The following is a 14452-nucleotide window of genomic DNA, read 5'->3' as shown; positions in this document are numbered from 1 at the left end:
GATATTGGTAATGGGGAGCGCAGCTCTCCCCAGGACGAGCAGGGCCGGCAGCACGTGGTCCTGCAGCACAAAGAGGGGCCAGAGCAGGACAAAGACGAAGAGGAAGGTGGAGCAGAGCAGGACGACGCTGAATGCATCCATGAGGCCAAAGGAGAGGATACTGCGCAGTGGTCAGAGGAAGCTCTGGCGGGTGGTGTGCCTGCTGTTGTCACCAGCTCCCCTCACTCCCAAGTCGATCCAGCACGCGTGCTGTGCCTGGGAGAAGCAGAGACAGTGCTCGGTCCCCAGCCTGCCTGGGGCTGCCCAAGGCAGCAGTGGGGCCAGCGCTGTGGGGTCACAGCCCCTTTGGGATGGTCCCCAGGGAGGACCACGTCTGACCCACCCACCTTTTACACAGACCAGCCATCACGGAGGAATCCCCCCACAGTCACCGCATTCGACCCTTCCCGGGGCGCTACCAGCACCTGCTGCTGCCTGCTCTTGTGAGGTCACAGTGGCAACAGGGCAGCCAGGGACTGGGGGGACAGCGTCGGTGTGCTGGGACATAGGGACCATGCCGGTGTCCTGGAATATGGAGACAGTGCTGGTGCCCTGCCGGGGACATGGGGACAGTGCCGGTGCTCCCTGTGTCCCGCTGGAGGTTTTGCCGGGGGCTGGAGCTCTACAGCAGAAGGAAAGGCGCCACGGACAATGGCTCCTGCCGGTGCAGCGAGGGCAGCCGTTTACGCAGGATGCTGGATACACCCTCCTGCCTCCAAATCGGGCAAGAGCCAGGTCTGAGGCAGACCTCAGACCTTCCTTTTTACAAGGAAGACACACAAGCCAAACTGCCACACATCTTGTTTCATTAGTCTTCTCAAAGGAAATCTTGGGCCTGTGGGTGGTCGTGGTGGCTCGCCGTCTTCCCGTGAACCTGTACACGGTACACACAGGTGTACTCTGGGTTTCCCCAGTTGCTCTGCACCTCGAATTTGATGTAGCGAAAGGTCCTGGGAAGCTCCTTCTGTAAAGAAATGGGGGCAGCCATCATTAGGCAGGTGGCAAGAGCCACAGCACATCGCCGGAGGCCCCTCTGCCCACGCTGCCCCTGCCGAGGACCAAACGGCAGCCCTGACGAAGGAGGAAGCAAGGGCAACCAGAGCTCTTTCCTCCACGGACTTGCAGGGAACCCGGCCTTCTTCCCGCGCATGCTGCCCACAGCTCTTGCGGTACCTGCACGTGGAACGTCTGAGCCACCTCCTTGTGCACCTCGTAGGTGAATGTCCCCAGGAGAGTTTCTGCCCCTGCCTCATCCACGCCCTCACAGACAAGAGACAAAGGGAGCAGGTGAGGCTCGAGCAGGGCGCCAGAAAAAGGGCCCGCCGAGGCCGAACCGGGAAGCCTTGCCCACCTCCCTCGGCTCTAGCGGTAGACTAGCACGGCTTAGGCTGACTCTGGGTGCTTTGAGCACGTGCTCCAGGATCCTTGGCCATGAAGCAGAGAGAAGCCCCCAGAGGCACAGACCCGCCACGTGCCCCCAGTGGCCCCCCAGGGGAGGCGGTGCCCTGCAGCAGCCAGCCCCAGACAGAGCTCTGAGAGAAGCTGCTGTGAGAAGCACGTCTCTGGTGGAGCTTTTCCCTGGGGCCAGGCCCCACCCTGAGAAGCACAAGGCAAAGACTTACGGAGACGGCAAACTCTTTGGGGGCGCTGCTGACTTCTCCGGAAGGAGAGACTGCCTCGGAGATATGCCAGATGGTGAAAGCCCTTGGCCAGATCTGCTCAGGCAGCCGGATGACCACGTGGCCCCGAGATCCTTGGAAAGCCCAGCAGTTGCCAGGGGCCATACGGGGCTGAAACCAGAAAGCCGTGACCATCAGTGGCAAGGCAGCCAAAGAGCCTCGCAGGGGTCAGGACTGCAATGCAGGCGGCAGGGCTGAGCGATACGGCCGGCCGGAAGGGAAGCACTGTGCACTTCGTCTGGCAGCCCAAAAGCAAGGAGGTGAGCCACGAGTCCGGACTGTCCTCGTGATACCTGCAAGATCGTCTCTGGAGGGTTTGCAGAAGAGAAGCCGAATGGAGAAAGCCACCAGCTCTTCTTGCCTTGCCCACCGTAACTCTTGGATGTCCTCTCCTCCTCAATGGTGGCACCTGACATGAAGGTGGCCAGAGATTAGGAGTTGAAGTGGTGCATTAGGATGTATTTCTCAGGCTTGACAGCAGAGCTCGGCAGATTTGGGGAGTGCCATACACAAACCGAGGGCAGTGAGGCTTCCCGTCTGCGTACCTATGGCTTCCAGAGCCCAGTCAGGCATCGGGAGGTAGTTTTCAAGCACGTTCTTAATTGCCGCCTGAGTCAGCTGCAGAATTTCCTGGGGAAAGATTAGGACCGGAGAGATGGCAGTGAACACAAACACATGGATGGGCCGTTCTGTGCGAACAGCGGGCCACAAAGAAGCAGCGTGAGGGAGCCCGCAAAGGCAGCAAGGTCTCTGATCTACCCCAGCACCCTTACCTCTCTCTTCTCCTCTTGGACACCATGGTCTCTGAGGACCTCTCGCACTGCCTGCAGTATATTCGCCCTGGCAGCAGACACCTGAGCCGCCGTCTCCTTGAGCTCCTGCATCTTCTGCTCCAGCCAAGCCTGTGAGTTCCTGGAGGCAAAGAGAAAGCAGCTCTTGTCCAGCAGCTGCCCAGCCTCTGCAGGCAGGCTCCAAACGCCGTGCAGAGAAGGGTGCTCTGGGCTTGGGTCACCCCCCGCCCCCCAGCCCCTTTCCTTCCTCCTGTTTACAAACGGCTCCCTTCCACCACCGCAGGTAGCAGACGGGGAAGGTCAGGAGCCCTGGACGCGAGGCGAGTGAGTGCAGGCAGCACGAAGCCAGCTGAGACGGCTCCACAGAGTGCGTTCCTTGGCAAGAAAGCGCTCTTACCCCAGAGACTGCAGCTCCGCTTCAGGAAACCCTGGCGCCTCCTGCAAGATGAAGAGGGGGTGGGATGGATGCAGGCAGCAAAGGCACCTTCTGCCAAAGTGCTCCCTGCTTCAGCCTGCCACCCTGCGGAGGTCACTCGGGAAGATCCGTCTCCGCCTTTGCAGGCGTTGGCTTTCCCGCAGCAAGAGACACTTACGCGCAAGGCTCCCTTTCCCCACGCCGTTGAGCCCCGGCAGTAGACAACAGCTGTGGGTCACATTGTCAAGAGGTGGTTATTTTCCGCAGGAGTTGGTCCCTCTCCCCAGGACTGAGGACACCATTTGTGGTCAGGGATACTCACCAGACAGGATGGGAAGCAGCAGGAAAAGGAGCCTCAGGACCCTCTTGCCCTTCTGGTGGGTGATGCATTGTCTAAAAACAGAAGGAACACTCTTGTTACCAAAGCCCAAGGCTGGGACGCAGGTTTGCCAGGGATCCGTTCAGGAGCTCACTTGCTATGAGGTTCCTGTGCTCAGCACAGCTGCAAGCCCAAGGGCCCCCGGGCCTTTGGGAAAGTCTGGCCCCTTGCACAGCACCCCTGGGACACACACAGGCCTCTGGCCTGACACAGGGGCGGCAGCCTGGCCCCGCTCGGCTCTCCCCAGAGAAGGGGCAGGACGGTGCCCCTGGAATGGGGGTGCTGGGCTGCGCGGCTGGAGGGCAGTAGTGCAGACAGCCCCCATGCTCTGGGGCTGCCTGCTCCTGCCGGGCAGCCAGGCAGCACGCGGGGCTTCTGGCCTGATCCCTCCCTGCTTTCTGGGCCCTCTTGCACCCACCTGCCCAACCTGGCTGGCATCTCCGCAACCCCAGCACCCTGGCCAGGTGGAGGGAAAAGCCTGCTCTCCTCCCGAGACCCAAGCACCTCTTCTCTAGGCATCGGCTAGCAGCTGAAAGCGCTCTGCTTCGCCCTGCTGCCCACCTCTGCAGCGTGGGGTTTTATGGAGGGCAGCAGGTTATGACCTGGCTCTCTCTGTCTCTAGTCGTGCTGCTGTCCTGGCCTCACTCCCTGCCTGCCTGCCGCCCTCCTCCCAGGGCTGGGGCCAGCTGCTCTCCCCAGGCCAGGAAGAGCTGCTGCAGGCACCCAGAGCACTCCGCGGTGAGCCCTGTACCGCCTCTGCTGCCTTCCTGGCTGCCCAGGGATGTTCCTTAGCCCACAGCTAAGCTAAGCTGTCACAGTTACTGCAGCAGGATGGAGCTGGGCAACCGCTTGGGACTCCCTCCGTGCGATCCAAAAGGGACTCGTCCCCCATTTGGCAGAGACAAAAGGCTTTCAAGGCCTAGTGCTGGCGTTTGTGAAGGGACTGAGGAGACTGCTGCTGCCTTACACCGCCTCCAGGCCGAGCTCTCAGGCTGCCCTCGTGTGCGTCCCCTGTCCGTCCCCCACCCACCCCAGCAGATGAGGTGGAAAATACCCTTGGGGAAAGGAGAGGAGGATTTTTCAAACATACCCGTTCAGATCGAGGGCCCTCCATGGCTGTCTCTCTGCATCCGCTGAGGTGCGGGAAACAGGCATCCTGCTTGCTCGGGAGCGAGCCAACCACTCTGCGATCTCTCTTCTCTCAAGACCGAGAGTGACAATGGTGCAGGCACGACCCCGATCTTATGCCCTGCTGGGTCTACCTCAGCGCCGACGATGCTTTGTGACATCAACAGCAGTCAGTGATGTCACAACAGAAAGGGCAGCGCCACGTTTTGAGGCAAAGTCCAACCTGACGGGGAGCAGGTTTTGCACTCCTCTCCGCAAGGGAAGAAACCCTGCAAAACCAGAACGTCTCCTACCGAGGGGTCAGCTCTTCCAATTCCACTTGTCCTGGTTTTGGCTGGGATGGAGCTAACTTTCTTCCTAGTAGCTGGTATGGTCCTGTGTTTTGGATGTAGGAGGAGAGTAATGTTGGTAACACACTGATGGTTTAGTTGTTGCTGAGCAGCGCTTACACTAAGTCAAGGGGGTAACCAGTTTGGAAAACCCCACCGAGACCCGTCTAGTCTACCTTTTGGTTGTGCAGCCTCCTCCAAGACCAAAGGAAGAGACATCATTCTACTGCTGTTGAAGATTTTGGTAACGCTTGCTTCCCCACGGACGCCCACCTGCCTCAACTGAACCGTCATTCGAGAAATGCCTCAGGCACCAGCATGAGCTGTCATCTGAGAAGTAATAAAAGAGGAATTGGACACCTTCACTCGGACCTTGCACTTTCAGCTGTATCCTAGGGCCGGACCCTGGCACGCTTGCTGGCATGTGGAAAGCCATATCACTTGGGACCATAAAACTGAGGCTTTGGAGCCTGAAATGAGGCTTTGGAAACGCAAACTAAGATTTGGAAAGTAAAAAGGAGGCTTTGGACACTAGAAATGTAGCTTTGGAGCCTAAAAAGAGGCTTTCTGCCCTGATGGTGCGGGATTAGACCCTCAGAATGAAACCGTGGGCCCTAAAAATAGACTAGGGGTAATAAAAGACAGGTTGGGACCCTAGAAATGAGGGGTCTGGCCCTAAAAAAGAGACTTTTGGGGCTAAAAGATGGGCTCGATGCTAAAAATGAGGTTTTGGAGCCTGCAAAGGAGGGGAAACTCTTGGATCGTCCATGGCCCCAAGAAATGAAGCTTTAGGGCTTTGGGCACTCCAGTGGAGGCTCAGAGCTGTAAAAGAGAGGTTTGGACCTAATAATAAATGAGAGTTTGGACCCTCAAAAGGAGGGTGTGGGCCTTCAAAATGGGGCTTTGTTCTTTAAAAACGGGGCTTTGGAAATGAGATTGAGACTTCAAACGCAGAAATTAGGCTTTGTGCCCTCAAATGATGCTTCCGTACCAAAACCTAAGCCTTTGCACCCTAGAAATGGGTCTTGGGGGGCTCAAAATAGCCTTGGGGTTCTCCAAATTGTGGACCGAATCCTGAAAAGGAGGCTTTGGTCCCTGAAAAGGAGGCTTTGGAAGCTACAAATGAGCCTTTGGACCCTCTACATAAGGCTTTGGCCTCTAAAACTGAGGCTTTGACCTTCACAATCAGACTTTGGGCTTTAAAAATGAAACTCTGGGCCCTTAAAATCATAGAAACATAGAATTGTAGAAATATAGAATCGTTAAAGTCGTTCATTGTTGAGTCTTTGAACCTTAAAAGGGGGGTTTGGAACTTATGATTGAGGGTTTGTACCCTAAAAATGAGGGTGCCACCCCCCATCCCTTGGCAATGACAGGGACTCACAGGTGAGGATGGTGGCCCTCCTGCAGGGACGGGCACTGGCGGCGGCCGAGGAGAGAGGGGTGCAGAGGTGGCGCCAGGCGGCCTCGCTGTCGCACACCTCGTGGAGGCAGCGGCAGGTCTGGCCCAGTCTCAGCAGGGGGTGGGGGCAGCGTCAGGAAGGAGATGATGTGCAGCAGCTGTGGGGAGAGAGGTGGGGAGAGCATCAACCCCGGGACCCCCCTGCTCTGAGGGGGGACCCCAGCCCCGCATCCCCCCTACTCAACTCACCACCAGGCGGGAGACGCCGGGATGGCGGGCCGGGTCCTCCCCCTCCTCCCCCACCTCAGCCTCACAGCAGGCCCCACCTGCGCCATCTTGAAGCTCGGCCCGGCTGCCGGTGGAGCCCGCCTTCTTCTCACACCAGTCTTTGCCGGCATAGGTCGGGAGGGCTGTCAGTCTCCTCCCCTGAGGGGATGCTGCCTCTGATTGGCCCCCAGCTGGTTCAGGCTGCCCTGGTGGGCTCCCGCCCTTCACCTGGACTCTGACCTCTGATTGCCCACATGGGCTGTCACTCTGCCCTCAGTTGGGGCCCACCCTCCCCTGAGGGGATGCTCTCTCTTATTGGCTGCCTGAGGGCTCCCTCCCCACCCCCATCACTGCCCGCCCTTCCTGAGGTGATGTTGCCTCGGATTGGCTGTCTGGTTACATGTCAATCACACCCTTCCCCAAATGCGATTGGCTGTCCTGGGTCCACTGACTCCCCCCAGACTCCTGGGCGGCCGTTGCCAGGCGACCAGCTCCGCCTTCAGGGTTTAGGCCCTCGAGAGGGAACTGGGGGCCCTGAGAAAAGGCTGGGGGTCATGAAAGACAGGTTGGGGCCCTAAAAGTGAGGAAACGCGGAAGAAATGGTGTCTCTCTTTTCTCCACGGCCTGAACCTCTTTACCCAATGCCCTCCCGTCCCCAGACTGAGAGACAGAGAACTTGAGGAGTCGTTTTGAGAGTCCAAAACTTCATTTTGAGGGCCCAAAGCCTCATTTTGAGGGTCCAGTGCCTGATTTTGAGGGTTCAGATAGTAATTTTGTGGGTAAAAATAGTCATTTTGATGGTCCAAAACATCATTTTGAGGGTACAAACAGGCATCTTGAGGGTCCAAATGGTCATTTTGAGGGTCCAAAACCTCATTTTGAGGATCCAAACTCGCGTTTTGCGCCTCCGCAGACCCGTTTTTAGGCTGCCGCGACAAAGTTTTTAGTGGCAATGGATCCCTTGAGGGCACAAAACCTATTGTCAAGGTCTGAGGCCCCGTTTTGAGGGCCGGAATCCCCATTTTGAGAGTCCAAAGCCTCATTTTGAAGGTCCAAGTATTCTTTTTGAGCATCCAAATCCTCATTTTAGGCCCCGTAGCCTCATTTTGTGGCTCCAAATAGCCATTTTGATGGCCCAGAGCCTCATTTTGAGGGCCCAAATAGTCATTATGAGGAACCCAGACATTATTTTGAGGGTCCAAATAGTCATTTTGAGGGCCCAAAGGCTCATTTAAGGGTCAAAGCCTCATTTCGAGGGTTTGAAACCTCGTTTTGAGCGTCCAAATCCTTATTTTTGAGGTTTTCAAATTGTAATTTTGAGGGTTGAAATAGTCATTTTGAGGGTCCAAAGCCTCATTTTAAAGGCATAAATAGTAATTTTGAGGACCCAAACCCTCATTTTGACGGTCCACCTAGTCATTTGGAGGCCACAAGTTCTGTTTTTCAGTGCTCAAATTGTCATTTTGAGGGCCCAAATAGTCATTTTGAGTCTCCAGAGGCTCATTTTGAGAGTTATTTAAGGGTCAAAGCCTCATTTCAAGGGTTTGAAGCCTCGTTTTGAGCATCCAAATCTTTATTTTGAGGGTTCAAATTGTAATTTTGAGGGCCCCAAATCTCATTGTGAGGGTCCAAAACCTCATTATGAGGACCCCAGACATCATTTTGAGGGTCCAAAACTACATTTTGAGGGCCCAAAGCCTCATTTAAGGGTTCAAAGCCTCATTTTGAGGGTCCAAACAGTAATTTTGAGGTCTAAACAGTAATTTTGAGCATCCAAACAGTAATTTTGAGCATCCAAATTGTAATTTTGAGGGTTCAAAGCCTGATTTTGTGCCTCCGCAGACCCATTTTTAGGCTGCCACGCCTCACTTTTTAGTGGCAACAGATCCCTTGAGGGCACAAAACCTATTGTCAAGGTCCAAAGCCCCGATTTGAGGGCCAAAATCTTCATTTTGAAGGTCCAAGAATTCTTTTTGTGCATCTAAATCCCCATTTTAGGGCCCGTAGCCTCATTTTGTGGCTCCAAATAGCCATTTTGAGGGCCCAGAGCCTCATTTTGAGGGACGAAATAGTCATTTTGAGGGCCCATAGCTTCATTTTGAGGGTCCAAATAGTCATTTTGAGGGTCCAAATAGTAATTTTGAGGGCCAAAGGCTTATTTAAAGGTCAAAGCCTCATTTCAAGGGTTTGAAGCCTCGCTTTGAGCATCCAAATCCTTATTTTGAGGGTTCAAATTGCAATTTTGAGGGCCCAAATAGTCATTTTGAGGCTCCAAAGCTGCAATTTGAGAGTCCAAAACGACATTTTAAAGGCCCAAACAGTCATTTTGAGGGCCCAAAGCCTCATTTCAGGGTTCGAAGCCTCATTTTGAGGGTCCAAATCCTCATTTTGAGGGTCCAAATCCTCATTTTGGGGGTCCAAACAGTAATTTTGAGCATCCAAACAGTAATTTTGAGCATCGAAATTGTCATTTTGAGGGTCTAAAGCCTCAGTGTGACAGTCCAAAACCTCATTTTGAGGACCCCAGGTGTCATTTGGAGTGTCCAAAACTTCATTTTGAGGACCCAAGGCCTCATTTTGAGGGTCCAAAGTTTTGTTTTGAGGGTCCAAATCCTCCTTTTGAGGGTTCAGATAGTAATTTTGAGCATCGAAATAGTCATTTTGAAGGTCCAAAGCATAATTTTGAGGGTCCAAAGAGACATTTTGAGGGGCCAAATAATCATTTTAAGAGTCCAAAGCCTCATTTTGCGCCTCCGCAGAACCGTTTTTAGGCTGCCACGCCTCAGTTTTTAGAGGCAATTGTTCCCTTGAGGGCAAAAAACCTATTGTCAAGGTGCAAAGCCCCGATTTGAGGGTCCAAAGCCTCATTTGGAAGGTCCAAGTATTCTTTCTGAGCATCTAAATCCTCATTTTAGGGCCCGTAGCCTCATTTTGTGGCTCCAAATAGCCATTTTGAGGGCCTGTAGCCCCATTTTGAGGTTCCAGATAGTCATTTTGAGGGCCCGTAGCTTCATTTTGAGGGTTCCAAATAGTCATTTTGAGTCTCCAAAGCCTCATTTTCAGCATCCAAATAGTAATTTTGAAAGCCCCAAACCTCATTTTAAGGGCCCAAAATCTCATTTTGAAGGTCCAAATCCCCATTTTGAGGATCCAAAACCTCATTTTGAGGGTCCAAATTGTCATTTTGATGTCCCAAAGCCTGATTGTGATGATCCAAAAGCTCATTCTGAGGACTCCAGATGTCATTTTGAGGGTCCAAAACTTCATTTTGAGGGCCCAAAGCTGCATTTTGAGGGTCCAAAGCCTCCTTTTGAGGCTTCAGGTAGTAATTTTGAGGGTCAAAATAGTCATTTTGAAGGTCAAAAGCATCATTGTGAGGGTCCAAAGAGGCATCTTGAGGGTCCAAATGGTCATTTTGAGAGTCCAAAGCCTCATCTTAAGGTTCCAAAATCTCATTTTTGCGCCTCCGCAGACCCGTTTTTAGGCTGCCGCGGCGCAGTTTTTAGTGGCAGTGGATCCCTTGAGGGCACAAAACCTATTGTCAAAATCCAAGGCCCCGTTTTGAGGGCCGGAATCCCAATTTTGAGAGTCCAAAGCCTCATTTTGAAGGTCCAAGTATTCTTTTTGAGCATCAAATCCTCATTTTAGGGCCCGTAGCCTCATTTTGTGGTTCCAAATAGCCATTTTGAGGGCCCAGAGCCTCATTTTGAGGGCCCAAATAGTCATTATGAGGAACCCAGACGTCATTTTGAGGGTCCAAATAGTCATTTTCAGGGCCCAAAGGCTCATTTAAGGGTCAAAGCCTCATTTCGAGGGTTTGAAGCCTCGTTTTGAGCATCCAAATCCTTATTTTGAGGGTTCAAATTGTAATATTGAGGGCCCAAATAGTCATTTTGAGGCTCCAAAGCGGCAATTTGAGAGTCCAAAACGACATTTTAAAGGCCCAAACAGTCATTTGGAGGGTGCAAATAGTCATGCTGATGGTCCAAATTGTCATTTTGAGGTTCCAAAGCCTCATTTTGAGGGCTCAAATAGTCATTTCGAGTCTCCAAAGCCTCATTTTGAGAGTCCAAAACCATATTTTAAAGGCCCAAATAGTCATTTTGAGGGTCCAAAACCTCATTTTGAGGGTCCAAAGCCTCATTTTGAGCTTCTGCCAGCCTGTTTTTTTGCTGCCACGCCTCAGTTTTTAGTGGCGACAGATCCCTTGAGGGCACAAAACCTATTGTCAAAATCTGAAGCCTTCAATTGAGGTCCAAAATCTTCTTCTCTACTCCAGGACAAAGGTGGAACTGTAGACTATCACCAGAGGAGAAGAGATAAGGAGCATGAGCCAGGAAGGTGCAGATGTTGACAAGAGGCACCTGCTCAAACATCACCTCTTTGCGTACGCCCCGTCCACTCCCATTCTCCTAAAATCCCACGGTTACGGTACCAGGAGGGCTTTGGTAGGGAGGCGTCATCTTCTAAGCCGAATCCTATCAGCACTACCTCCAAGAGAAAGTACAATGATGGTTGGGTTGGGTTGGGTTGGGTTGCCTTGAATTGCGTTGGGTTGGGTTGGGTCGAGCTGGTTTTCGAGCCCAGGTTGCACAGCTGTAGAAACTGCAATGCCTTCAGCCCACGCTGTCCTCTTTATAGCACAGCATAGCATACAAGAGAATAAAATATTTCATTTGGAAGGGACCTACAAGGATCGCCTAGTCCAACTGCCTGACCGATTCAGGGCTGACCAAAAGTTAAAGCATGTTGTTAAGGGCGTTGTCCAAATGCTTCTTAAACACTGAGAGGCCTGGGGCATCGACCACCTCTCTAGGAAATCTGTTGCAGTGCTTGAGCACCCTCTCAGTAAAGAAATGCCTCCTAATGTCAAGTCTGAACCTCCCCTGGGGCAGCTTTGAACCATTCCCATGTGTCCTATCGCTGGGAGAAGTGCTCAGCACCTCCCTCTCCACGTCCCCTCCCCAGGAAGCTGCGGAGAGCAACGTGTTCGCCCCTCGGCCTCCTTTTCTCCGAGCTAGACGAATGCAAAGACCCGCTATCGGCCCTCAACGCTGAGGCTCAGCCCAGCTCCCGCAGCAGGACGGAGCAGAGACATCTCCCCCTTCCCCTGGGGCAGCCGTCCCCAGCGCTCAACAGGCAAACTGCCCGGCCTGCCTGCGGCAGCGGCGCATCGAACAGCGCCGGGCCGAGGGGCAGCCGAGGCGGGAGAGCGACCGCGCGCTCAGCAGGATCGGGCCGCTCCCTCCTGTGCTGCCGCGAGCAGCGCTGGCAGGATGAGCCCTCCCCTGCTCGGCCTCTGGCTCGGCTACACCCGGCAGCCGGAGGGGTGGGAAAAGGGAAACGGGTTTGTGCTGCTCTTACCACGGGTGTCCTCAGCCAGTGCTACACTGGTGGGAACTGGTTTAGGCTGGGGGAGAGGATGCAATTCATGTAATTAACCAATTAGGCAATTAAAAAGGGAGCAGGAGAGCAGCAACAAACCCCAATGATAACGGCTTCCCCCAGCCCCGCTCTTCCCAGGCTCAGCCTCACTCCTCCCTTCCCGACTCCTCCGCCCCCTCTCCCCTCCAAGCGGCACAGGGCGATGGGGAATGGGGCTGTGGGCAGCCCACAGCGCCTCGTCTCTGCCGCCCCTCCCTCCTCCTCACCTTGTCCCCCTGCTCCCGCCTGGGCCCCAGGGGCCGCAGCTCCTGCCAGGAGCCTGCTCCGGCCTGGGCGTTTCTCCAGGGGTTGCAGCTTCCTGGTGGAGCTGTCGATGGCCGCCTGAGGGGGACAGCGTTGGTGGCTGGATCCATTTCACAGCATCACAGGCTACTTGAGGCTGGCCGGGAGGTCACCTGGAGGGTGAAGTCACCTGGTCCAACCCCCCCTTGCTCAAGCAGGGCCACCTGCAGCCAGTTGTCCATGACCATGTCCAGAGGGCTGTGGAACATCTCCAAGGATGGAGACGCCACCAGCTCCCTGGGCACTCTGTGCCGCTGCTCGTCACCCGCACAGCACCCTTCGCACTTCCCCTTGCTGAACTGCATGAGGTCCCTGTCAGCCCATCTCTCCAGCCTGCCCAGGTCCCTCGGGATGGCAGCACAGCCCCCCGGCCTAAGCGCCACTCCTCCCAGTCTGATGTCATCTGCCAGCTTGCTGAGGGTGCACTCTGCCCCATCATCCAGACCATTAAGGAAGATGTTAAACAGGATTGGAGCCAGTACTGACCCCTGGGCAGCACCGGGACTTACCGGCCTCCAACTCGTCTTGGTGCCCTCTGGGCCCGGCCGTTCAGCCGGTTTTCGGTTCCCCTCGCTGTCAGCTCATCCAGCCCATTTCTGTTTGTGTGACTTGAACTCCATATTTAAAAAGAAGAGATTGGAAGATGGGCATGTGCAAGCACACGGCTTTCAAAATCTCAAGATATAAACCTCCCACAGTGGGTATTTCCACCAAAAGCCTCAAAACCGAGAGAGAAGAAAACACCCTGGAAGGCCAACAAATGTTTTTAATTCTGGCTTTGGCTTTTCTGCCTGTTGGTTCCAAAGGAGTTGTTTTTGCAAGGTGATACCAAAATCTGACCACGGATTAAAGGTCTTCCTCGAGGGACCTGTGGGCAGGCGGGCCAGGCGGCAGAGCTGTCCATCGCTCTGGAAGGTCTCTCTATGCTCTTCCTGGCCAGAGGCAGCACCGGGAGGAGGGACAGGGTGGGCTGCTGGTGCCCTTTGTGCAGCTTGGTCCCTGCTGGGGGCAGCTTTGGTGCTTCCTGGATTCCTCCTCCTCCTCGTGCTCCACTCTGGCTTTGCAGGAGTCAGATGTTGTGCTCCTCCCTCAACCAGGGTCGCAAGCTGCCCCCATCACCGCTGCAGTGTTTGTCTGGCATGTCTCTCTGGGGCGCTGAAACCCTTCTCCTCCTCCCTGCTGAGGGGTCACAGTCCGTGGTGGCCACAAACCGGCTGCGGAGATCATAGCCCCGCGGCGGGGATCTACTCCGCTCTCTCTGCCTCAGCCAAGTTTGCCCCCGAGCAGCCCTGGGTGTGGGAGCCAACTGGGAGCTGGCGTTGGAGGGCCCTGGAGCTCCATCATCCCTTGGGGCTCGGTCACAACATGGAAGACTTATTCTCCCCCTCCTCCTCCTCCTCCTTGCTGAGCAGTACTCTCTGTACTCTACAAAACGGCTGCGGAGATCATAGCCCCGCCGCGGGGATCTGCTCCGCTCTCTCTGCCTCGGCAGGGTTTGCTCCCAAGCAGCACTGGGTGGGGGAGCCAACTGGAAGCTGACATTGGAGGGCCCTGGAGCTGCGTCATCCCTGGGAGCATGGCCACAATTTGGAGGACTAGTTATCATCCTTCTCCTCCCTGTTGAGTGGTCATAGTCCATGGTGTCCACGAACCAGCTGCGGAGACCACTGCCCCACTGCGAGGATCTGCTCCAGGCCCTCTCCCTGGCCCCGTTCCTCTGGCAGCAGGAAAAAGGGCCGAATCCGTGCTCCTCGTCGTTGTCATCTTCTCGCACGCTGTGCAGCGCACGGTCAAATGGTTGACGGTGGAGCGGGAAATCAGGCTGTCTTCTGGGCACGGCGGAGGTGACGCTGAGCCTGCCTGGCCAGATGAGGCACGGCCGGCCTGCAGACGCCTCCCGGGCACCTGCCCAGGTTAGCTGGCTGGTGCTGGCTGGTGCGGAGGAGCTGCCGTGCTCTGGAGAGTCCTCCATGCCCACCGCCATGTCCTGCAAAGAGAGCTGTGAAAAGGTCCTGCCCTTTCCTCCCAAGAGGACCACAACAGTGGGGAAACCCCAGGAGCTCTGGGAGGGGACACTAAGGGCCTCCCAAAGGCTCTTCTGGAGGGCTGCCAAGGCAGAAGGGCCAAAGGCGGACAAAGCGGGATGCTTTCAGAGGGAGCAGCCTCGCGGCTGTGGAGAAAGCTGCAGTGTGGGAGGGAAAAGAGAGCAACGCCAAGATCCCAGAAAGAAATGCGCCTGGTGCCCTGACCCACTTCCCCAGAGCTACCTTAGTCTGACGAGGCAGATCCCATGCTC

General features: G+C 55.0%; 1 protein-coding gene across 1 annotated transcript; it reads right to left on the bottom strand.

Annotated features, from left to right (window-relative positions):
- Nucleotides 1-856: 856 nt before the first annotated feature.
- Nucleotides 857-14140, bottom strand: LOC132321325 (SUN domain-containing protein 3-like). Its single transcript, XM_059834835.1, has 7 exons — nucleotides 13686-14140; nucleotides 2492-2630; nucleotides 2264-2348; nucleotides 2012-2127; nucleotides 1662-1829; nucleotides 1213-1299; nucleotides 857-1003 (listed from the first exon to the last, which is right to left on the bottom strand). Exons 1-7 carry the CDS (start codon nucleotides 14138-14140, stop codon nucleotides 857-859), a joined length of 1197 nt encoding a protein of 398 aa, XP_059690818.1.
- Nucleotides 14141-14452: the final 312 nt, after the last annotated feature.

The sequence above is a fragment of the Gavia stellata genome, unplaced genomic scaffold (assembly GCF_030936135.1).
Source record: "Gavia stellata isolate bGavSte3 unplaced genomic scaffold, bGavSte3.hap2 HAP2_SCAFFOLD_99, whole genome shotgun sequence".
NCBI lineage: Eukaryota > Metazoa > Chordata > Aves > Gaviiformes > Gaviidae > Gavia > Gavia stellata.
This window is presented reverse-complemented; position numbering and strand designations above follow the sequence as displayed.